General features: G+C 43.5%; 1 protein-coding gene across 2 annotated transcripts in view; it reads left to right on the forward strand.

Annotated features, from left to right (window-relative positions):
- LOC128657306 (oocyte zinc finger protein XlCOF7.1-like) overlaps positions 1-25958 on the forward strand; it is a 142113-nt gene that overhangs the window by 101899 nt on the left and 14256 nt on the right. For both annotated transcript variants that reach the window (XM_053711599.1, XM_053711600.1), the window contains one exon: positions 7910-8014. In XM_053711599.1, the coding sequence (XP_053567574.1) occupies positions 7910-8014 (105 nt within the window). The remainder of the gene's footprint in view (positions 1-7909; positions 8015-25958) is intronic.

Consider the following 25958-nt stretch of genomic DNA (forward strand, 5'->3'; position numbering starts at 1 on the left):
ACTGTGAGTGGGATTAAAAAAATAGGGTAAGGGGTATTAATAAACAGACAGACATACATGGGGGTATGTAAACAATAAGTTGGTGTAAATCAAACAAAATCTAACTATGGGGTGGGTATGGGATAAAAGGGAATGGGGTATGGAGTGCAGGATTAAAGGGAATGGGGTATGGAGTGTATGTAGTGTTACTGATATGTGTATGTATGTATTGAATGTGTTTGCGTGTAAATGTGTTTATGTAAGTAATGTACAAAAAAACATCACTCGCACACTCACCCAGACAAACTCTCTCTCACTAACTCTCTCACTAATTCACTCTCACTAACTCTCTCGCTAACTCACTCTCTCTCTCACTAACTCTCTCACTAACTAACTCTCACACACTAACTCTCTCACTAACTAACTCGCTAACTCTCTGAAACCTCCAATGCCTAGACCTGCACCTATCTCAAAAAAGCAATACAGTCAAAGAAGCCATGTTTCTAGCGTGCTTATATACCCTATGTAAATGGTTAATGATGTACTTGTTTGCAAAGTAACGAGGTCCAGGTGTGCTTTAGTTTTGATTTGCATGTGTGCAATGTGGAGTAGTTGTTTTGATTTGCGGATGCTCATATAGAGTTTCTAAATGCACATATGTATTTCTGGAATGTTTATAATGCGATGATGTCATAGTGATCGTTTTGCATAACATTCTCCTAATTTAGTATCTCAAAATCTAAATGCTGATTTCTGATGGTATCGTATTTGTTAACTGTTGTAAATGTGTATTTTTAATAATGTTTCCTAATCGCCAATGCACATGTTTTGTTTGTGTATCAGTGTGCAATTCTTTTTTCATGTTCTTTTGTTCCATGATGCAGATTGCAACGTATTTTCCTAATCCTTGATTAGTGTAAATGTTGTGTAGTATTTGTTGTAAAGTATTTGTTGTGAATGTTGAATGTGTATGTGCTATGTTGTGTGAGCGATTGTTGTTTGTACATTTGATCTGATTCTTTTTAGTGTCCATTACGTTGTATATGTAATATGACAGAGCAGTGTACAGTTCTCGCGATGTCGAGTGTTAGATGAAAAATCCGTATATTCTTCAGTTTGCATTGATCTCTATGGGAGAATCCATTACGTGTCCGTGATTATGCTAGGGAAATAAACGCGGTACTTGTGTTACCACGGTGCGTAATACCTACGTTATGAAGAGTGCGCAATGAAAATAACGCACACGCTATTTGCGAACAGGCATTACGCCATAACTCGTAATCTAGCTGTATGTTAATTTTATTCTACTGTATATATTAACTCCTTTTATCCCTCTCTGTCTTCAGTGGAGGTATTTACTGGATATCGTTATAAACTCTACCTGCTTATCTTATCTTTTTCGTTTCTGTACATATTAATGTGTACCTTTTAGGGATCGTTAACATCAGCATATTTTATCCCTATACTTTTTACAGTAGAAGTGCACTATGGATATAAGCATTATTTCTGCTTATTCTATGTTTTTTCTACTATTTAAAGAAGGTTAAATGTGGATTTCAGGGATTTAAGCATTCCATGTTTTATATATATATATATATATATATATATATATTTAGTTTAGTTTAGTCAGTAGTTTTCTTTCTCTACTGATATTCTATATCTTTGCTGACAGCAAGTAGTCATGTTATTTTCAGCAACCTGCCTATTTTGTTCTAGTCTGGAGGCTCCAATTTCATCTCCAGGGATGCCAAGAAATAGAGCATGCTCTGAGACCTGTAGCCTCTCTGTTATAAGGCTGTCTCTTTTGTTTGCGTAGTTTTATTTCCAACAACCCTCATCTATCTATATTTAGATTTTAATGTTTCTTCTTGGGGAATACCTGGTAGCTCAGAGGTAATCCTCCACGGTTTATCCATCAGCCCTGCGTTCAGTACCCTTTTGGAAATGTCTGAGATGGTCAGAACTCAGGAGTATTGCTATTATAATAGCTATACTTCTCCAGGATTGGCCACTGGACTATTTCATTTCTCGACATGTCTTGACTAAGACCTCTCTCAGAGGATTGTCCTGGACAACCTGACTAGAGATTCTTTGTCCTGGAGTTTCGTTCAGGACCATCTGTCCAAGGGTCCTATTTTCTTGAGACCTTCTTGGGAGATTGTTTCTTTAGATGACAGATCAGATTGGGGTTCTCTAGAAGCTTGGGGGATCTGGATTTAGACGGAGTCCGTCTTTCCACTCCTGGAGTTGAGAGCGATCTTCAATGCCCTGATAGCTTAGCCTCAATTAAGTTTGGTCCGTCTTTCAGATTTTAATCGGACATCATCACTTTTGTGACCTATATCATCCTTCAGGAAGGAACATGGAGTTCCCTAGCGATGAGAGAGGTATCTTGCATCCTTCATTGGGCGGAGTCTCGCAATTGTCCCATTTCTGCCATACTCTTTCAGAGGGGTGGCCATCTGGGAGGCGGTTTTCCTGTGTAGGCAGACGTTTTCCCAGATGAGTGGGTTCTTCATACAGAGGTATTCTCAAGGATACCTCTCAGCTGGGGAGTTCCAGAGAGGGATCTGATGACGTCTCGTCTAAATGACAAGTTTCCAATATATGGATCAAGATCAAGGGATCTGCATGCAGCTCTGGTCAACGCTCTGGCAGTTCTATGGGACTTCGTTCTAATCCCCTGTTTCCTCTGTTTGCCCTCCTTCCTCTGGGGATAGCCTGTATTGTACAAGAGCAGACTTCGGTGTTTCTTATTGCTTCAGCTTGAACTTGCAGAATCTGGTTTGCGGATCTGGTAAAGATTTCATCCTCCCCCCCCCCCCGTGGAAATTGCCTCTGAGGAAGGGCCTTCTACTTAAGGGTCCTTTCCTATATCCAAACTAGATTCTCTGAAGCTGACTGCTTGGAGATTGATCGCCTAGTCTTGTCAAGTTTTTTCAGATAAGGTGATTGATTCTATCAGGATCGTAAGTCGGTATCTCATAAGATTTACAATAAGGTATGTCGTACATACTTTTTCTGGTGTGAATCTAGGGATTTCTCTTGGAGCAGGTGAGGATTCCTCGCATTCTGTCCGTTCTTCAGGAAGGCCTGGATTAGGGCTTATCCGTCTGTTCTCTGAAAGGCCAGATCTCTGCTCTTTTGATTATTTTGCTTAATCGTCTGGCTGTCTTCCAGATGTTTAATCTTTTGTTCAGGCCTTAGTCCGAATCAGGCCTGTGTTTAAGTCTGTTGCTCCTTCTTGAAGCCTTAATCTTGTTCTTTGAGTTCTGCAGAAGGCTTCGTTTGAGCCTATGCACTCAGTTGAATTTAGTTAATGTCTTGGAAGATTTCTTCTGGTCGTGCGGTCTCGCAGCTTTCGGCTCTGCAATGTGATCCTTCTTATCTTATTTTTAATGCGGATAAGGCGGTCCTTCCTAAGATGGTGTCGAACCGCAATATCAATCAGGAGGTGTCGTTCCTTCGTTCTGTCCTTATCCTTCTCATAAGGAATGTCTATTGCATAACCTGAATCTTGTGGGTGTGCTCTGATGTTCTATTTGCAAGCAACTAGAGATGTTTGACAATCCTCTGCCCTTTTTCTTCATAAATGGAAAGAGTCCACAGCTGCATTCATTACTTTTGGGAATTCAGAACCTGGCCACCAGGAGGAGGCAAAGACACCCCAGCCAAAGACTTAAATATCTCTCCCACTTCCCTCATCCCCCAGTCATTCTTTGTCTTTCGTCCCAGGAGACTGGCAGAGAAGTCTCAGAAGTTTTTTAATAGTCTCTTATGGAGGTTAGTACTCTTTGGCATGGGACTGGAGTTTTAAGTAGTCCTGTCAGCCTCTCAGTGAGAGCATGGATGAAAGTTAGAGTCCAGAAATGCAGGGAGAGTCTTTCTGCAAAAACATTCCCGACTCATATTAACAGCTCCACAAGCAATCAGCGAGTTTTGCTGCCTGCTTTCTTCTCTCAAGTCCATGGCAAAGGCGATGCTACTATCTGTCACACAGCGTAGATTCCGGTAAGATCGTTTAATTTTCTTTCATTATGATTGCCTTGTATTACAAATGTTTTCCCGAGAGGCTACCACCTTGCGGGACTACCTATAACTCAGGGTCTCAGTGAGGCTCCTTTTGTATCTTGGAAACAAGGGTTAATATCTCCTGTGGGGGGTTATTGAACAGGGTTTTTTTTAATCATGTTTATGTAATTCGACCTGCTTATGTGTGGTGTTACTTAGGCTCTTGGCTAGGAACATAACGGCCTTTGGAAGTGATGCGGCCTTTACAGTTGAATACGCTTTTACTGGACCGCAAGGTGCACCTGGTGATCAGGCAGGGTCACGTTTTGACTCTCCATTTCCGCATTCCTGACCGTGTGGCAATGGAAAATTTCTAGTCCGCTGGTGTCTGGGTCCTAGGAGGTGGTGAGTGCCCCAGCCATTGTGGGTGTCAGATGCAATTTACTTTTCTTATTTGGTCCATTTTTGTATTCAATATCCCAGTTATGGAGGATTCTGATAATGTGGAGATGAACGTCTCTGACTCAGAGTCTATTTCTCTTGAGGAATACGAATTGGACCGGGTGATACATGCCTTTCAGTTATGTTCAGAATGCCATTTAGAGCGCTCAATTCCTCGGGCTCGGGGAATCAAGGAGCCGCTGAGCCATCCGTCTCTGGGGGTCCCGTTCCCCGAGTGGCGAGTTCCCTACCACCAACTCTTACTACACATGCAGGTAACCCAGATTTAGCTTATCCTTCTCTGGAAGGTGGCTTGTTCCCCCCTGGAGGTTATGGCATGTTTTCACATATCCATTATTATGGCGCTGGCGCATCTGCAGCTACCAGAAGTGTGCTTACGATATTGTTTGTGTTCCATTGACCGGGGCTCTTCGTGCATGAGATTGTCTGTCTGCTCAGCTATCTGGGGAAACGACTGTCCCTAAAGGCTTTAGGAGGTCAACCTTCGGGGTCATCTTCTGCCCTGGCGAGGGTATGCTGTGCCTTTCGTTATAGACTGGCGCGCCTTCATGTCCTTTTGAGGCACATTCTGGCATTGTTGGAGGATCCTATCCTTAACGGATACGGGAATTCTTAGTCTTCTACTTCGAACGGCTTGCAGAATTAGCTATATGAGGATGAAGTAATCTTCTTATAGCCTTGTTTATTGAGTATCCTTTCCAGTCCTGAGTTGGAAGAACATGATCCCGGTCCTGCGGGTGTGTCTGTTCTTCTTGGGTGATAACCTAAGGGTTGCCTTAGCCTTTATTTTAATCCGGTTAGGATGATTTTTTTATTTGAGCTCATGTTTATGTATTTCCTTCGAGAAATTGTTCTGGAATCAATACTCGCGATTTTTGATCGCACAGTTTACTTCTACGGAAGTTTGTTTGATGTAAGGACATGTTAGTCCTATGTTTAAAAAAAAAAAAAAAAAGGTTTGCTGTTTATTCCCCATCTCTGGGGATGACTGTTTGCGGCCTTGACAGTATCGACCCTGCGTTTTAGGCTGGTCCTGATTGGGTTCGGACCCTTCTGTCTTGCGGCCTATTTCAGACACGTGGCGTCTGTTCTGCCTGGCTGGTCCGGTTGAGGCGCCGAGTGTTTCACATTATTATTTGTGTTATTCCTTGTTTTTCTTTTACAAGTTCAGCTAAGCATTCTATGAGGGCCTGAGGGTCCACAAGGCTTGGGGGATTGGTTCAGTCCTTCTAGCTGGTCGACTGGGATTCGGTGAAGTTCCGCTGCAACTTACTCTGTTTTCTGTTCTTTCATCGGGAATGGGAGTGTTTCCTTCCCCACGTGGGTTGGAAGGTAGAGGACTCAGGGCCTCCTTACCGCCGGCCCTGACGGTCTTGCCTTTCCGGGGCTCCTTGAAATTGTCCTTTTTGGACTTGTTCCTTTTGAGGTTCTCTTCCCTCGGGTCGAGATTTCTGTGCCTTGTCTGTTTCTCCTTAGCAGTTTTAACCGCTTTATGGGGAGGGCCGTGTGGTTTTTCCTTCTTCTGGAGTTTGTTTCCCTTTCAGGGGCGTTAGGCTATGTTGTCTCCTTCTCCGAGCTACGCTTAGGGGTTTTGTTCTACTGGGGTTTGGGATGCTTTGCATTCTTTTTCCTTGGGGCCTTTTTCTTTTTCAAAGCTTTATCGACTTCGGACAAAGCATTTTTTTTTTAGGTAGAGTTGTAGGCCTGGTGCCCTCAGAATGGGCCGCCTTTTGAAACCTCCCGTTTTGCATTCAGTGTCCTATATAGCTTGCGTATTGTTTTCCCAAAAGTAATGAATGCAGCTGTGGACTCTTTCCATCTGAAGAAAAGAAAATTATCAGGTAAGCATAATTTATGTTTTTTGTTGTCTCTGGTAAACGTAAGGGCCAAAAGTCCACTTCTGCTACTCTTCCCTTTTGGTTGAGAAGAGTTATTCCGTTGGCTTATGACACAGCTGCACAACAGCCTCCTGAAAGGATTATGGCTCATTCGACAGGGCTGTCTCTTTTTCCTGGGCCTTTAACAATGAGGCACTGTGGAACAGATCTGCAAGGCGGCCACTTGTTCCTTGTTGCATACTTTTTCCGAATTTTACAAATTCCATATTTTGGTCTCAGTTGAGGCGTCTTTTGGGAGGAAAGTTCTTCAAGCGGTGGTGCCTTCTGTTTAGGTCCGCCTGTCTTGTTCTCCCTCCCTTCAATTCTGTGTCCTCTAGCTTAGGTATTGGTTCCCACTAGTAATTGAATGGATTTGTGGAGTCTCCATGCCATTGGAAAGAAAACAAAATGTATGCTTACCTGATAAATTCTTTTCTTTCCTGGCATGGAGAGTCCACGACCCTCCCTTAATTTATTTTTAAGACTGCTTTTGTCTATTTCAAACCTCAGACACCTCTATACCCTTGTGTCATCTTCTCTTTCCATATTCCTTCGGCTGAATTACTGGGGGTTATGGGAAGTGGGAGTTATACTTAACAGCTCTGCTGGGGTGTTCTTTGCCTCTCCCTGGTGGCCAGGAGTTTAATTCCCACTAGTCATTGAATGGATTTGTGGACTCTCCATGCCAGGAAAGAAAAGAATTTATCAGGTAAGCATACATTTTGTTTCTGCACTATGTGCAGAATTATATAACATTAGTTTGTAGGTTTACTGTCCCTTTAAACTTCTTACAATAGCCCCGACATAATAGGAAATAACAAGCTTGAGGGGCAGCGCATGCGCAATCCGCTAAAGGGAGTAATAACAGACTTATTAATTTTTGGGTGAACTGTACCTTTAAGTTAACTGTGGGAGTTTGATGTTATTATGGAAATTTGGCAAGATTTAATATCCTTTTTGGTTTTACCAGTAGTGAGGTCTCTTTGAAAGAACAATGTACTGTAATGTAATGTGTTCCCAATTATAGTGGCACCTGAGTGTAAAGTGTATGGAAACGTTCATTTAGTTTTTTATATATATCAAATAGCTATTTTTGCTGATTGAAACCTCAAACTATTTTTTTCAAGAGCACACCTATATAAATAAACTGAGTCTGCAGAAATAGCAGACCCTTATAATCTTATCTTTCTCTCTATACATTAATGCTTCCTTATCTATCTGTCTTTACACAATGGCCAGGAGAGACAGCAATTGAAAAGGACAATGTTGTTGCATATCTCTTTCATACCCTACTGGGAACTTTATTGCTGCTTGCTGACTCTTGTTTACATAGAGAATACTAAAGTATTCATATGTTCAGTATAGGTGGTGATTTCAACAGACAAAAGCAACTAATTTAAATGACAAAATAAAGGTAAAGTAGTTGTTTGTTCATAATTTGTTACACTCCAGTGTGTCACGCAGATCATAGGGAACATATTAAAATGTAACAACATTACAGCACAATGTCCATTTATGTCTACAGAAGAGACTACAGAAATTGTAAAGAGTAATTTTATTTATTTATTTTTTGTCCCCAGATGAAAACGATGCTAAGGTTTCATGTAACATGGAACAAACAGAAGATCAGTGGCTGAGAAATGTCAAACCATCAGAGCAGCAAATTTGTGACAATATAAGTACAGGTGAGTGTACGTGTGTGAGGGAAGTAGGGCACATGTGAGTGTACGTGTGTGAGGGAAGTAGGACACATGTGAGTGTATGTGTGTTACATGTCTGAGGGAAGTAGAGCACATGTGAGTGTTTGTGTGTGACATGTCTGTGGGAAGTAGGACACATGTGAGTGTATGTGTGTTACATGTCTGAGGGAAGTAGGGCACATGTGAGTGTATGTGTGTGACATGTCTGTGGGAAGTAGGGTACATGTGAGTGTATGTGTGTGACATGTCTGTGGGAAGTAGGGCACATGTGAGTGTATGTGTGTGACATGTCTGAGGGAAGCAGGGCACAGGTGAGTGTATGTGTGTGACATGTCTGTGGGAAGTAGAGCATGTGTGAGTGTATGTGTGTGCCATGTATGAGGGAAGTAGAGCACATGTGAGTGTATGTGTGTGACATGTCTGAGGGAAGTAGGGCACATGTGAGTGTATATGTGTGACATGTCTGAGGGAAGTAGGGCACATGTGTGTGTATGTGTGTGACATTTCTGAGGGAAGTAGGGCACATGTGAGTGTATGTGTGTGACATGTCTGAGGGAAGCAGGGCACATGTGAGTGTATGTGTGTGACATGTCTGAGGGAAGTAGGGCACATGTGAGTGTATGTGTGTGACATGTCTGAGGGAAGTAGAGCACATGTGAGTGTATGTGTGTGACATGTCTGAGGGAAGTAGGGCACATGTGAGTGTATGTGTGTGACATGTCTGAGGGAAGTAGGGCACATGTGAGTGTATGTGTGTGACATGTCTGAGGGAAGTAGAGCATGTGTGAGTGTATGCGTGTGACATGTCTGAGGGAAGTAGAGCATGTGTGATTGTATGTGTGTGACATGTCTGAGGGAAGTAGGGCACGTGTGAGTGTATGTGTGTGACATGTCTGAAGGAAGTAGGTCACATGTGAGTGTATGTGTGTGACATGTCTGTGGGAAGCAGGGCACATGTGAGTGTATGTGTGTGACATGTCTGAGGGAAGCAGGGCACAGGTGAGTGTATGTGTGTGACATGTCTGAGGGAAGGAGGGTACAGGTGAGTGTATGTGTGTGACATGTCTGAGGGAAGTAGGGCACATGTGAGTGTATGTGTGTATGACATGTCTGAGGGAAGTAGGGCACATGTGAGTGTATGTGTGTGACATGTCTGAGGGAAGTAGGGCACATGTGAGTGTATGTGTGTGACATGTCTGTGGGAAGTAGGGTACATGTGAGTGTATGTGTGTGACATGTCTGAGGGAAGTAGGGCACATGTGAGTGTTTGTGTGTGACATGTCTGTGGGAAGTAGGACACATGTGAGTGTGTGTGTGTTACATGTCTGAGGGAAGTAGGGCACATGTGAGTGTATGTGTGTGACATGTCTGTGGGAAGTAGGGCACATGTGAGTGTATGTGTGTGACATGTCTGAGGGAAGTAGGGCACATGTGAGTGTATGTGTGTGACATGTCTGAGGGAAGTAGGGCACATGTGAGTGTATGTGTGTGACATGTCTGTGGGAAGTAGGGTACATGTGAGTGTATGTGTGTTACATGTCTGAGGGAAGTAGAGCACATGTGAGTGTTTGTGTGTGACATGTCTGTGGGAAGTAGGACACATGTGAGTGTATGTGTGTTACATGTCTGAGGGAAGTAGGGCACATGTGAGTGTATGTGTGTGACATGTCTGTGGGAAGTAGGGCACATGTGAGTGTTTGTGTGTGACATGTCTGAGGGAAGTAGGGCACAGGTGAGTGTATGTGTGTGACATGTCTGAGGGAAGTAGAGCACATGTGAGTGTATGTGTGTGACATGTCTGAGGGAAGTAGGGCACATGTGAGTGTATGTGTGTGACATGTCTGTGGGAAGTAGGGCACATGTGAGTGTTTGTGTGTGACATGTCTGAGGGAAGTAGGGCACAGGTGAGTGTATGTGTGTGACATGTCTGAGGGAAGTAGAGCACATGTGAGTGTATGTGTGTGACATGTCTGAGGGAAGTAGGGCACATGTGAGTGTATGTGTGTGACATGTCTGAGGGAAGTAGAGCACATGTGAGTGTATGTGTGTGACATGTCTGAGGGAAGTAGGGCACATGTGAGTGTATATGTGTGACATGTCTGAGGGAAGTAGGACACGTGTGTGTATGTGTGTGACATTTCTGAGGGAAGTAGGGCACATGTGAGTGTATGTGTGTGTGACATGTCTGAGGGAAGCAGGGCACATGTGAGTGTATGTGTGTGACATGTCTGAAGGAAGTAGGTCACATGTGAGTGTATGTGTGTGACATGTCTGTGGGAAGCAGGGCACATGTGAGTGTATGTGTGTGACATGTCTGAAGGAAGTAGGTCACATGTGAGTGTATGTGTGTGACATGTCTGTGGGAAGCAGGGCACATGTGAGTGTATGTGTGTGACATGTCTGAGGGAAGCAGGGCACAGGTGAGTGTATGTGTGTGACATGTCTGAGGGAAGGAGGGTACAGGTGAGTGTATGTGTGTGACATGTCTGAGGGAAGTAGGGCACATGTGAGTGTATGTGTGTGACATGTCTGAGGGAAGTAGGGCACATGTGAGTGTATGTGTGTGACATGTCTGTGGGAAGTAGGGTACATGTGAGTGTATGTGTGTGACATGTCTGAGGGAAGTAGGGCACATGTGAGTGTATATGTGTGACATGTCTGAGGGAAGTAGGGCACATGTGAGTGTATGTGTGTGACATGTCTGAGGGAAGTAGGGCACATGTGAGTGTATGTGTGTGACATGTCTGTGGGAAGCAGGGCACATGTGAGTGTATGTGTGTGACATGTCTGAAGGAAGTAGGTCACATGTGAGTGTATGTGTGTGACATGTCTGTGGGAAGCAGGGCACATGTGAGTGTATGTGTGTGACATGTCTGAAGGAAGTAGGTCACATGTGAGTGTATGTGTGTGACATGTCTGTGGGAAGTAGGGCACATGTGAGTGTATGTGTGTGACATGTCTGAAGGAAGTAGGTCACATGTGAGTGTATGTGTGTGACATGTCTGTGGGAAGCAGGGCACATGTGAGTGTATGTGTGTGACATGTCTGAGGGAAGCAGGGCACAGGTGAGTGTATGTGTGTGACATGTCTGAGGGAAGGAGGGCACATGTGAGTCTTTGTGTGTGACATGTCTGAGGGAAGCAGGGCACATGTGAGTGTATGTGTGTGACATGTCTGAAGGAAGTAGGTCACATGTGAGTGTATGTGTGTGACATGTCTGTGGGAAGCAGGGCACATGTGAGTGTATGTGTGTGACATGTCTGAGGGAAGCAGGGCACAGGTGAGTGTATGTGTGTGACATGTCTGAGGGAAGGAGGGTACAGGTGAGTGTATGTGTGTGACATGTCTGAGGGAAGTAGGGCACATGTGAGTGTATGTGTGTGACATGTCTGAGGGAAGTAGGGCACAGGTGAGTGTATGTGTGTGACATGTCTGTGGGAAGTAGGGTACATGTGAGTGTATGTGTGTGACATGTCTGAGGGAAGTAGGGCACATGTGAGTGTATATGTGTGACATGTCTGAGGGAAGCAGGGCACATGTGAGTGTATGTGTGTGACATGTCTGAGGAAAGTAGGGCACATGTGAGTGTTTGTGTGTGACATGTCTGTGGGAAATAGGGCACATGTGAGTGTATGTGTGACATGTCTGTGGGAAGCAGGGCACAGGTGAGTGTATGTGTGTGACATGTCTGAGGGAAGCAGGGCACAGGTGAGTGTATGTGTGTGACATGTCTGAGGGAAGGAGGGTACAGGTGAGTGTATGTGTGTGACATGTCTGAGGGAAGTAGGGCACATGTGAGTGTATGTGTGTGTGACATGTCTGAGGGAAGTAGGGCACATGTGAGTGTATGTGTGTGACATGTCTGAGGGAAGTAGGGCACATGTGAGTGTATGTGTGTGACATGTCTGTGGGAAGTAGGGTACATGTGAGTGTATGTGTGTGACATGTCTGAGGGAAGTAGGGCACATGTGAGTGTATGTGTGTGACATGTCTGAGGGAAGTAGGGCACATGTGAGTGTATGTGTGTGACATGTCTGAGGGAAGTAGGGCACATGTGAGTGTATGTGTGTGACATGTCTGAGGGAAGTAGGGCACATGTGAGTGTGTGTGTGGCTGACATGTCTGAGGGAAGCAGGGCACATGTGAGTGTATGTGTGTGACATGTCTGAGGAAAGTAGGGCACATGTGAGTGTATGTGTGTGACATGTCTGTGGGAAATAGGGCACATGTGAGTGTATGTGTGACATGTCTGAGGGAAGCAGGGCACAGGTGAGTGTATGTGTGTGACATGTCTGAGGGAAGCAGGGCACATGTGAGTGTTTGTGTGTGACATGTCTGAGGGAAGCAGGGCACAGGTGAGTGTATGTGTGTGACATGTCTGAGGGAAGCAGGGCACATGTGAGTGTTTGTGTGTGACATGTCTGAGGGAAGCAGGGCACATGTGAGTGTATGTGTGTGACATGTCTGTGGGAAGTAGGGAACATGTTAGTGTATGTATATTACATGTCTGAGGGAAGTAGGGCACATGTGAGTGTATGTGTGTGACATGTCTGTGGGAAGTAGGGCACATGTTAGTGTATGTATATTACATGTCTGAGGGAAGTAGGGCACATGTGAGTGTTTGTGTGTGACATGTCTGTGGGAAGTAGGGCACATGTGAGTGTACTTGTTTACTTTATTCTTTGCTGTTACATGATACATTTTTAAATACCAGCTTCCCACTAACGGACCGGTAACGCCGACCCGCCAAAAGAGCGGCCAGGTCGGCTTGCTTGGAACATTAAGCCCTTCTTCCATTATTTGGACATTTTTCACACCTTTATCAGGTACCTTAAATATATTGTGTTTAAAAAATAACAACAGTCTTCTTATGCATTAATATTGATGTACTATATGTTATAAGGGAGACGTCCCTTTTTATCCATTGTATGATTTTAGAAATTTTATTAAACCTTGTTTAATCTCAGAAGTGCCTTCTAGTTTATAATAAGATACATGCCTATATATATATATATATATATATATATATATATATATATATAAAGATTTGTTTAGACACTGTATCTACGCTGATTGTAGACTATATCCAGATACAATACTTAGGGACAATATCTAGGATTGCATTATTTGATAAAAACACACATATGGCTATAGCTATATACATTTAAAAATTTTATTCCATATTACATATAAATAACAAATATTAATCAAACAATTATTAAAACAATTATTTTACTATATATCTATATAACTCTTTACCCGTGCTTTTAGCGCTAGACTATATTCACAACAGTGTATGTGTGTGTGATATGTCTGAGGGAAGTAGGGCACATGTGAGTGTATGTGTGTGACATGTCTGAGGGAAGTAGGGCACATGTGAGTGTATATGTGTGACATGTCTGTAGGATGGAGGAGAGGTTTGTGTACGTATCTAAGGAAAGCAGTGTATGTGTGTGACACTTGAGAGGGATATAGGGCAAAGTGAGTGTTTGTGTGTCATGTATGTGGGAAACTGGGCACAGATAGTCTATGTGTGTGACGTGTGAGGGTTGCATGGCATAGGTGAGTGTATATGTCTGATGTGTATGTTCACTAATAAAGTTTATTTTGCATATTATATATTGCTTTTTATATAAAACTAGGCTATAAGCCTGCCCAGAGGGCAGTCTATTAAAAAAAAAAAAAATCTACAACCCCCGAAAGCTAAAATTATAAAAAAGAAAAAATGTAAAATTACAGAAAAAAATAAACAAAGCTACCCAAAATAAAAAAAATTAAACCTAAACTAATACCCCTATAAAAATCCCCCCAAAATAAAAACACCCCCTAATCTAATACTAAACTACCAAAAGCCCTTAAAATGGCTTTTGTAGGGCATTGCCCTAAGTTAAACAGCTCATTTAACCTAAACAAATTACATTTGGCTCTTTTATTGCCCTTAAAAGAGCAATCAGATTTTTTTCCAGCCCATTAAATACCTAATCTTAAAATAAAAAAAATAAAAAAAAACACAAAGCCCCAAATAAGTACTCACCGTTCCTGAAGTCAGGCGGAGAAGGTCTTCTTCCAGGCGGCTCCATCATCTTCTATCTTCATCCGGAGCGAAGGCGTGGTGGAGGTGCGGAGCTGTACTGCAATCAATTTGGGGTACTTTGCAATAGGATTAGAGCTACTGAAATCCTATTGGCTGTTTCAGCCAATAGGAATGCAAGGTACCCCAATAAATATGGGGTACCTTGCATTCAATCTTCAGTGTGCGACGGACGATCGCATGAAGAGGAGCCTCCATGCAGCTGAGGACCACCGCCGCTGACGATCCAGGCATTGGAAAGACAGCTCCGCACCTCCGCTTGGCGCCGCCTTCGCTCGGGATGAAGATAGAAGATGATGGAGCCACCTGGAAGAAGACCTCCGGAACAGTGAGTACCTATATGGGACTTAGGTTTAGGCTTTTTTATTTCAATTTTTTGGGCTTTTTTTTTTTTAGATTAGGGTTTTTTTGGGCTTGAAAAAAGCTGATTGCTCTTTTAAGGGCAGTAAAAGAGCTGAATGCCCCTTTAGGGACAATGCCCATGGATAGTTTAGTTTTTTTTAGTGTTAGTTTTTTTTATTTTGGGGGGGTTTGGTCGGTGAGGGCATTTTCTTTTTAAACGGGAAGAGTCCACATCTGCATTCATTACTTTTGGGAAAATACAGAACCTGGCCACCAGAAGGAGTCAGACACCCCAGCCAAAAGCTTAAATACCTCCCCCACTTCCCTCATCCCCCAGTCATTCTTTGCCTTTTGTCACTTTAATCATGTTTGTTATATGGTTTTATCTGGATATGTGGAGCAATACCTAGGCTCGCGGCTTTTATGGAACATAACAGCCTTGTTTTACTGACGCAATCTCTCGAGATTGCGCGCCCTTTTTGTGACTGGCACGGTGCACCTAGTTACAGGTGCGGTTACGTTGTTTCTCACTTCCGTATGCTGACTGTGTGCGACAGAAAGAGTCTAGCTTGTGGGTTGTATGGTTCACAGGAGGTTGTGAGTGCCCCAGCCATTGGGGGTGTTAAAGGGGTGCCAGTTAGTTTTTGTCATTTTGTAATCCAAAGATTATGGAGGATTTTGATATGTTGGACACGGATGGCTCCGATACGGAGAATGTGTTTTGTGATGAATATGAAATGGCCCGGGTTATCAATGCCCATCAGTTATGTTCCAATTGCCGTTCTAGAGTACTCTCTTCCCCTGAATCAGGGAGCTTAGAGTGCATTGAGCCATCTGCCTCCGAGGTTTCTATGTCCCGTGAGGCGCGTGCCCCAGACCCTTTCTCGGCTACGCAAGCAGGTGTCCATATGGCCTTTACTCCTTGTCCGGAGGGTGGCTTGTTTCCTCCAGAGGATACGACACGGTTCCGCATGGCCATTTCAATGGCGCTGTCTCATTTATATCTCCCAAGTTAAATATTTTTAAGATATGGTCCGTGTTCTGTTAACCAGGGCCAGTCGGGCATGGGATCGCCTGATTCAGTTCGGCCTTCTGGGGAAGCGTTGGCCTCTGAGGCTTCAGGGGCCCCAACCTGGGGCCAGGGTCTTTTATTGAGGGATGATTTTGCCTTCTGTTATAGGTTGGCACGTCTTTGTGTTCTTTTAAGGCATGTTTTGGCGATGTTGGAGGACAATTGTAAGAGTTTGGATTTCCACTGGCGCTTATAAATTAAGCTAGGATTTATGCTACCATTATATGTGTAACTTATCTAAGTGAAATATTATAAGTGATTCTGATTTGTATCAGGTGTAATAACAATAGTATCTAAGTGTCTCAGACAACGGATATTTAGGATTTAAGTCCTATGTGTTGACTGGTATAAAATTTTCTTAATGTTTTATAAAGAATAATATTACTAAATCTGTAATTACAGATGAAGTGGATAGTGTTCGTGAATAGATTATGAGGAGTAAATAAGTGTAAGTGAAGCTAGTGACGATCCAATTAACAGTGATTAGAAATGGATATAACTATATCCAAAAAATAAAGAAAGATGTAGAAGTGTTAAAACTATTTTATTAAACTAAATTTACTGTCAACAATAAAACTTTAGGATAAACTAAAAGATATATGGCAAATAAAACAAATAAAAGCAAATAAAACAAGGGACGTCTCCCTATGAACTTGTTTCAGTAAGTCGAGTGACTTGACAGTATATGGTCTCTGAATATAACTTGATAAACAAAAAATGCCACCTTGGGATTAAAGCAAGCTGTAAGGTACCTTACAAATGTCTGTTGGGAATTGTGTAAGTGCCGATGTTCTGTGAGCTTCCTTCTCAGTTTTGTTCCTTCGCGGCTTAACATGAGATAACAAACAAGCCTCCGTTCCTGATTGGTGGTTAGGGGTCACACCTCTCTTAGGATAGGCTGTGACTGTGCACGCTGGATGTTTAGCGTGTTCAGATGTAATTGATCTTTTTCAAGATGTTTGAACTGCAGCTGTAAAAAACTTTTTTCTTCTGCACTTTGGTGTGCGGTGTTGGGGATCCACTGTTAGAAAGAAAAGCTGTGCTCCACTTTCTCGCTGATCAGATCCTTGGTCCTCCTTGTGGTTTTGGCTCCTAAATCATGAAAATTAGAGAGTCCACTTGAGGGGCTGGATCGCAGCTTCTTGGAGTTTGTAAGACTTTCTTTAAACGTGGTTGTAGAAAAGTGGTAGTAGAAGTGGTAGTAAAATCTACGCGTTTCACCCTCTGGGGGCTTTATCTTGATAAAGCCCCCAGAGGGTGAAACGCGTAGATTTCAGGTCCTTGGGGACTTAGAGCCGTAATTCCATTCCTTAGAGTTGGGAGATGTGAGTGACCTATGTGGTCTGGTGTTCTGCGTGGTGAACGATTTGCATCTTCACTCGAAGTTCTTACAGATGCTGACTCTTAGCCTATTAAACATTTTCTTACTGTGGTGTAGTCTCCTTCCTTCCCACCTTGGGTAGATTATCGGGTCTGGAAGCACGGGCACGGCCTTCCTCCTCTGCTCAGAGTTGCGTTACTCTAAGAGGTGGTGTGCAGAGGTTCCCTGCCTTCTGTGGGGAGCTATGAGGCTCCAGCTTTTATCTTGTACAGAGGTTTCTCTTTGGAAGATCGATCCTACAAGGATCTCTAACTGTTGTCTCTTCCATATTATACCCTTGGTCTGACCACGGTCTCGATATTCGGGTGTTTCAGTCCTCTTTGCAACTTTAGCCTTGGGGCTTAACAGCAAAGAATCAAGGTCGGTTACAGACTATCGCCCTTCTGGGTTCAGGTAGTTGACCATTTATCCTTGATGTTCCGTTAGGGCTTTGTGGAGGGTGCCTTACGTTTAACTCTCTGGGATGGCAAGCAAGGTCCAGGGTTCTCATTCACCTTCGGGTGTTGGTTGCTGCCTTGCCAGTGTGTGTTGGGACTCCTGCTATATGTTGGACTTTGATATATAGATATTGAGGGTCTGAGGGCCCTTTTCCCTTGGGAAGTGCTCCTTGTGAGGTGTTTTTGGGGAAGACAGCAGTGTAGGGGGTCTCGTAACTGTGCACAATGTCTATATCTGAATCACGGTAGAATGCCATTTGTAGTAGTGGTGAGATGTCTACCCAGGGGCTTTGTTCCTCATTGACCCCTCCTTTCTCGTCCAGAAGTCTGGAACTCTTGTCTTCGGTCTTTGACTAGCCTTTGGGCTGGGACCATTACCCTGGAGGGAAGGTCGGGGATTGGTTATTCTGTGCAGTGCTGACGTTTTTTTTCCAAAGTTTTTTTATGTCCTCCTTTTTCTACTGGCGTCTGGTGCTGGGAGGGGGCGCTCCTTGGAGCCCGGTTTTCGGAGGGCTTTGAGCCCTTGGAAGGTTTGCAGTTTGAGACCAGCTACAGCTATCTGCACTTGAATGTGTGCTAGCAGGCTTTAAACGCCTTTCAGTGATTTGGTTTTCGTGATGGTTGAGTCAGTTTTCCTACCTGGAAGCTGGCCCTTGAGAGTTCCTATTCAGACGGTTTGGTATTCTCTTGGAGAGCTCTTTACTAACTGCTGGGATAGTTATCCTATTTCCGCTGTCTCTGCTTGCCTAGCTTGCAGGTTTTGATCTGATGTGAGGCAACAGGAAACTCATGCTTTCTGGAGTACCTTTTGGTATGGTACTGGATCAGGGATATGAGGGTGTCTTTTTTGGGACGTGTTTTACTGTGTAGGGATCTCTTTTTTTATTCGGTCCTTGTGTTTTTTAGGAGTTTGTCTCCCTGGGCGCTACTATCGTAAGACAACCATGGGTTGTTCTATATTTGTTGAGCCGTGTCGTATGATCCTTTGGATTTTTTCTCGGAATCTGTTCTCCCTTTTGGGGCAGATAGCGGTCCTTGTCTTTTGGCCGGGTACCTTCATGGGAGTCGTGAACCGCTGGGCTGACTCCTCGGAGGCTGTTTGGGCTCAACGGACTCTGGGACTGATTGGTCTCTAGTTAGGCTTTGCTGGCGGTGTAACTAATGTGCAGTTACCTGGGCTTCGGGTCTTCTGCCGTGTCGTCTACATTTTAGGGTGTCGGGTAATTCAGGCTATGGTGCCTTTCGAAGGGGCCGCATTTTTTTTGTACCCACCTGTTCTTTGCATTCAGTGTCCTCTAGCTTGGGTACTGTTTTTCCAAAAGTAATGAATGCAGCTGTGGACTCTTCCCTTTTAAGAAGAAAAACATAAATTATGCTTACCTGATCATTTTCTTTTCTTCTGATGGGAAGAGTCCACAGCACTCCGCTCGTGTTTTTATCTATGAGGCGGCGGTAATTTTTTGTTCTTCTGGCACCTTTTTCACCCTGATATTTCTCCTACTGTTCCTTGTTCCCTTGGCATAATGACTGGGGGATGAGGGAAGTGGGGGAGGGATTTAAGCCTTTGGCTGGCGTGTCTTTACCTCCTCCTGGTGGCCAGGTTCTGTATTTTCCCAAAAGTAATGAATGCAGCTGTGGACTCTTCTCGTCAGAAGAATAGAAAATTATCAGGTAAGCATAATTTATGTTTTTACTGTTAGGGGGGCTTAGTATTTTTAGAGGTAAAAGAGCTGTTTAACTTAGGGCAAAGCCCTACAAAAGGCCCTTTTAAGGGCTATTGGTAGTTTAGATTAGGGGGTGTTTTTATTTTGGGGGTCTTTTTTATTTTCATAGGGATTAAGTATAATTTTTTTTATTTTTGATCATTTTGTTTATTTTTTTCTGTAATGTTAGACTTTTTTATTTTTTTGTAATTTAATGTTAGATTTTTTATTTTAATTGTAATTTAGTAGTAATTGGGGTTAATTTAGGGTGTGTTAGGTTAGGGGGTTTAGTAATTACATTAATTATTTGCATTGTGGGGGGTTTGGCAGTTTAGAGGCTAATAGGTCATTTAGGTTGATTGCGATGTGGGTGTTTGGCGGTTTAGGGGTTAAAAAGATTGATTGCGATGTAGGGGTTGACGGTTAAGGGGTTAACATTTTAATTATGTTATATGCGGATTAGGGGTTAATAACTTTATTGTTTTGCGATGTGGGGGTTGACAGTTTAGATGTTTGTTAATACTTTGTGCGGGCGGTTATGTGTTGTTAATTTTTAATTATTTCCTGCAGGCGATTGCGTGTTAATTTTTTTTTTTAAGGCTTTGGGTTTGCCTATGCTGCATCCAGGTGAATTCTTTTGGCTGTGCGCACAGTCAACATTCCTTTGAGGATGCGTGTGCAACTGGCAACGGCGACGGACGTGTTACAAACACGATTATAGTGTAGATGATAATCTGGTCTTCATTACAAGTAAATAATATATGGCATAAATGCAACATTAAAAAACAAACAAACAATGTTTTGTGCTCAAAAGCAATAATTATTTAAAGGGACACTCAAATAAACTTTTTTTATTCAGAAAGGGCATTCAGTTTTGACACTTTCCAATTTACTTCCATTTTAAAATGTTGCAGTCTTTTTATATACACACTTTCTGGGGAACAAGCGTCTACTGAGCATGTGCACAAGCTCACAAGGTATATGTATACTAGTCTGTGATTGGCTGATGTCTGTGAAAAAATAAAATTTGACAGAATTTTTTTTACTGATTATTTCAAATTCAGAGTTGGTGTTATTGCATTGTCTTTTTATTATGCAAGTGCTAATTATGCAATTGTATAGTATTTAATAGTCCTTTATGTTGCATATTTACCCTCTTTCCTGTGATGTAAACGCTCTTAGCCTTTTTAACTCATTCACTGTGGTGGTTTGATGTTATTTTGGAGATTTGTCACAAGTTGATATCCTTTTGGTTTAGCTGTATTGGGGCCTTTAAGCCTTTTCAGTAAATAATCCTTATAATTTATATGGTATAACAGAATTGCCTGAGTAACACAGCTGGCTGCTGATTATCCCAGAAGGTGTAGTTGACACGTGAGTGAGATTCTTCTCTCTGATAAAGATTTTATATATTGCTTAGATATACTACATCACATGGGGCCATTTTTGTTGTTGTTCTAGAGTCATCCTTGTTTTAACCACAAGCACACAAGCAGTAGTTATAAAGATTAGTGTATGGGCTGAAATAATTGTATTACTAAAAGATTTTGTGAACACAATTTTGAAAGGACTAGATACTTTAGTCTGAGACCAAACTATATTGAAATTAATGTTGTTTTTCTACCTAAGTGTGAATTCTTAGAAATAGTCATTAATGTCCAGTAAACTGCCCTTAAAGGGACATTAAACACTCAATAAATGTTAGATAGAATGATGCATTCAAAGAAAAGATTAGTCTGAGAATAACATGTAGATGTTTTTTTTAAAAGTTTCATTAGTTGTTTAAATATTTACAAAATAAGTGTAAAGTTTTATTGTCTATAAAACAATGGGAGCTGACAATTTCAGAATGGAACTACAGGAAAAGGGGACAAAATAAATAATGAAAGTATTTTGCAGATTTTGTTATATAAATACGATTTATCATTTTCTTCATAAATGGAAAGATTCCACAGCTGCATTTATTACTTTTGGGAATTCAGAACCTGGCCACCAGTAGGAGGCAAATACACCCCAGCCAAAGGCTTAAATACCTCCCCCGTTTCCCTCATCCCCCAGTCATTCTTTGCCGTTCGTCCCAGGAGGTTGACAGAGAAGTGTCAGAAGTTTTTGATACTCTCTTATGGAGGGTAGTACTCTTCGGCATGGGACTGGAGTTTTAAGTAGTCTTGTCAGCCTCTCAGTGAGAGAATGGGTGAAAGTGGAGAGTCTTTCTGCGAAACCATCCCGACTCATATTAACAGCTCCACAAGCAATCAGCGTTGACGAGTTTTGCTGCCTGCTTTCTTCTCTCAAGTCCATGGCAGAGGCGACGCTACTATCTGCCACACAGCGTAGATTCTGGTAAGATCGTTTAATTTTCTTTCATTATGATTGCCTTGTATTACAAATGTTTTCTTGAGAGGCTACCACCTTGCGGGACTAACTATAACTCAGGGTCTCAGTGAGGCTCCTTTTGTATCTTGGAAACAAGGGTTAATATCTTCTGTGGGGGTTATTAAACAGGGGTTTTTTTTAATCATGTTTGTTATTTGATTCAACCTGCTTATGTGTGGTATTACTTAGGCTCTTGGCTAGGAACATAACGGCCTTTGGAAGTGATACGGCCTTTACAGTTGAGCACTCTTTTTCTGGACCGCAAGGTGCACCTGGTGACCGGGCATGGTCACGTTTTGACTCTCCATTTCCGCATTCCTGACCGTGTGGCGACTGAAAATTTCTGGTCAGCTGGTGTTTGGGTGCTAGGAGATGGTGAGTGCCCCAGCCTTTGTGGGTGTCAGATGCCGTTTACGTTTCTTATTTGGTCCGTTTTTTTGTATTCAATATCCCAGTTATGGAGGATTCTGATAATGTGGAGATGAACGTCACTGACTCAGAGTCTATTTCTCTTGAGGAATACAAATTGGCCCGGGTGATACATGCCATTCAGTTATGTTCAGAATGCCGTTTTAGAGTTCTCAATTCCTCGGGAGCCATCCGTCTCTGGGGGTCCTGTTCCCCGAGTGGCGAATTCCCTACCACCAACTTATACTACACATGTAGGTAATCAGATTTTGCTTATCCTTCTCTGGAAGGTGGCTTGTCCCCCCCCCCCCCCCCCGAGGTTATGGCACGTTTTCGCATGCCCATTATTATGGCGCTGGCGCATCCGCAGCTACCAGAAGTGTGCTTACGATATTGTACGTGTTCCATTGACCAGGGCTCTTCGGGCATGAGATTGCCTGCTCAGCTATCTGGGGAAACGATTGTCCCTGATGCTTTAGGGGGTCAACCTTCGGGGTCATTTTCTGCTCTGGCGAGGGTATGCTGTGCCTTTCGTTATAGACTGCCGCGCCTTCATGTCCTTTTGAGGCACATTCTGGCATTGTTGGAGGATCCTATCCTTAACGGATACGGGAATTCTTAGTCTTCTACTTCGAAGGGCTTGCAGAATTAGCTATATGAGGATGAAGTAATCTTCTTATAGCCTTGTTTATTGAGTATCCTTTCCAGTCCTGAGCTGGAAGAACATGATCCCGGTCCCGGTGATAACCTAAGGGTTGCCTTAGCCTTTATTTTAATCTGGTTAGGATGATTTTTTTATTTGAGCTCATGTTTATGTATTTCCTTTGGGAAATTGTTCTGGAATCGATACTCACGATTTTTGATCGCACAGTTTACTTCTACAGAAGTTTGCTTGATGTGAGGACATGTTAGTCCTATGTTTAAAAAAAAAAAGGTTTGCTGTTTATTCCCCATCTCTGGGAATGACTGTTTGCGGCCTTGACAGTATTGACCCTGCGTTTCAGGCTGGTCCTGATTGGGTTTGGACCCTTCTGTCTTGCGGCCTATTTCAGACACGTGGCTCCTGTTCTGCCTGGCTGGTCCGGTTGAGGCGCAGAGTGTTTCACATTATTATTTGTGTTATTCCTTGTTTTTCTTTTACAAGTTCAGCTAAGCATTCTGTGAGGGCCTGAGTGTCCGCAAGGCTTAGGGGATTGGTTCAGTCCTTGTTAGCCCCTCTAGCTGGTCGACTGGGATTCGGTGAAGTTCCGCTGCAACACACTCTGTTTTCTGTTCTTTCGTCCGGAATGGGAGTGTTTCCTTCCCCACGTGGGTTGGAAGGTGGAGGACTCAGGGCCTCCTTACCGCCGGCCCTGACGGTCTTGCCTTTCCGGGGCTCCTTGAAATTGTCCTTTTTGGACTTGTTCCTTTTGAGGTTCTCTTCCCTCCCAGCTCCACAAGCAATCAGCCCTGAGGAGTTTTGCTGCCTGCTTTTTTCTCTCAAGTCAATGGCAGAAGCGACGCTACCATCTGTCACACTTGAAGGGCCGTGTTCCTGTTCAACAGCGTAGATTCCGGTAAGATCGTTTCATTTTACTTTCATCATGGATGTATTGTAATTACAACTGTTTATCCGAGAGGGGCTACAACCTTTTAGGGATAACTTCAACATAGGGTCTCAGTGAGGCTCCTTTTTGTATCTCAAGATCAAGGGTTAATATCTCCTGAGGAGTGTTATTGAACAGGGGGGTTTATAATCATGTTTGTTATGTGATTCTGTCTGCTACTGTGTATTGTTGCTTTGGCTCATGGCTATTTTGGAACATAACGGCCTATGTCTAGTGACGCGGCCTTTATGGTCGGGCACGCTTTCGCATGGACTGTGCGGTTTACCTTGTGACCGGGCGTGGCCACATTTTGACTCGCCATTTCCGCGTTCCTGACCATGTGGCGATGGAGAAATTGTGGTCCACTGGTGTCTGGTTCCCTTTAGGTGGTGAGTGGCCCAGCCGTTGGGGGTGTAAAGTGCTGTTTAGATTTTTCTTATTGGTCCATTTTTTATTCAATATCCCAGTTATGGAGGATTCTGATTTTTTTAGAGACAGATGTCTCTGATTCCGACTCTACTTCTTGCAAAGATAATGAATTGGCCCAGGTAATACATGCCCATCAGTTATGTTCCGAATACCGTTTAGAGTGCTCTGTTCCTCGGGATCGGGGAATCGGGTGTCCACTGAGCCATCCTTCTCTGGGGATTCTATTTCTCACGAGACGCGTTCCCTACCATCAACTCTTACTACTCATGCAGGTAACCCAAACTCTACTTATCCTTTTAAGGGAGTGTAGTCTGTTCCCACCGGAGATTACGACACGGTTCCGCATGGCCATATCTTTGGCGCTGGAGCATCCGCACCTCCCGGGAGTGTGCTTACTATATTGTCCTGTTCCATTAACCAGGGCTCATCAGGCGTGGGATCGCTGGTCCAGTTCAGCCCTCAGGGGGAGCGACTGCCCCTGAAGCCTCAGGGGGTCAACCTTCGGGGCCGGTGTTTTCTTTTGTCCCGGCAGAGGTATGTTGCGCCTTTCGTTATAGACTGGCGCGCCTTCGTGTTTTACTGAGGCACGTTTTGGCGTTGCTGGAGGATCCCTCTCTTAATGGGTCTGGGGATTCTCAGTCTTAATCTTCGACTGGTTTGCTTGCATAGACATAAGGGGATGAAGTAATCTTCTTATAGTCTTTATTATTTGTGTATCCTTTTCCAGTTCTGAGCTTGGAAGTTTCGGACCCCTGTTGGGCTGGTCCTGTGGGCCTGTCCGTTCTTCCTGGGCGATAACCTACGGGTTGCCTTATCTTTTTATTTTAATCCAATAAGGATGATTTTTATTTGGTCTAAAGCTCATGTTGTTGTGTGATGTTTCCTTCAGGAACTTTCTTCTCTGGAATTGATACTCTCGATTTTGTGGTCGCACTGTTTATTTTGAGGACGTACTAGTCTTATGTTCTGTCTGACCGTTCTTTATCCCTCCTTCTCAGGGGAGACTCTATGTGGCCTTAACAGTGCTGGGGCCCTTGGTTTCAGGCTGGTACTGATTGGGTGCAAATCCTTCTGTCTTCGAGGCCTAGTTCAGACACGTGGCTCCTTTTTTTGTCCGGCTGGTCCGGTAAGGGCGCCCAGTGATCACAATATGATTTGTTTGTTTACTTGTTATTTTACAAGCTTCAACTAGCATCCTGAGAGGACTTGATGGTCGGTGGTTACTTAGGGGCATGGGGGATTGGTTCAGTTCTCATTCGCCTTTCAGTCTAGTGGGCCAGGACTCCGTTGATATCCGCGGCAACATGCTCAGTCTTTTCTGATTTTTCCAGGAACTAGAGTGTTCCTTCCCGTTGTGGGTTGGAGGATTTTGGTCCTTCATACCGTCATTCTTACGGTTTTGCCTTTCATGGTCTCTTTGGAAGTGTCCTTTTAGGACTTGTTCCTTTTAGAGGCTCTCTTCCTTTGGGTCAAGACTTTCTGGACTTTGTCCTTTTTTTCTGGCGGCTTTGGCCTCTTAATTAGGAAGTGAAGGCCGTGAGGCTCTGTCTTCTTTCGGGAGTTAGTCGTCTCCATATCAGGGGCGATAGGAGGTGTTGTCTCTTTTTCCAAGCTTTTTGCTTAGGGGATGTTTTTCTGCCTGGATTTGGGATGCTTTGCATTCTTCTCCTTTGTGTGTGGTCCTCTGGAACGTTAATCTGAAAGGATTATGAAGACAAGCCTTTCTTTTCTACTATTTTGGGTGACTCTGTTCTTGTTCTCATTTCCCTTTGTGCTGCCCTTGGGGCCTTTGGGCTCTAGAGAAATTGCGTGACTTTGTCGCGGCCTACCTTGTTGGGGGGGTGTTGACCTCCGGCCAAAGGTGTTCTCTCCCTTTGGGCTGGGAATTACGAGTGAGTCCTGTTCCCGGTCTCCGGATTCCCAGGTTATCATCCCCTGTGAGGTCTGATTGCTTCAGACGGGGTATCTTGTGCTCCCTGGGGGTGTCGTTCATTCTAGGACGATTCTGGGTCCCGGGTCTAGGATCCTTCTTGGATGTCTGGAGACTTATGATCCTGTGGACTGGTTCGGGACAACCTAGTTTTTTCAGGGACCCTATGTTGCA

The sequence above is a fragment of the Bombina bombina genome, chromosome 4 (genome assembly GCF_027579735.1).
Source record: "Bombina bombina isolate aBomBom1 chromosome 4, aBomBom1.pri, whole genome shotgun sequence".
Taxonomy (NCBI): Eukaryota; Metazoa; Chordata; class Amphibia; order Anura; family Bombinatoridae; genus Bombina; species Bombina bombina.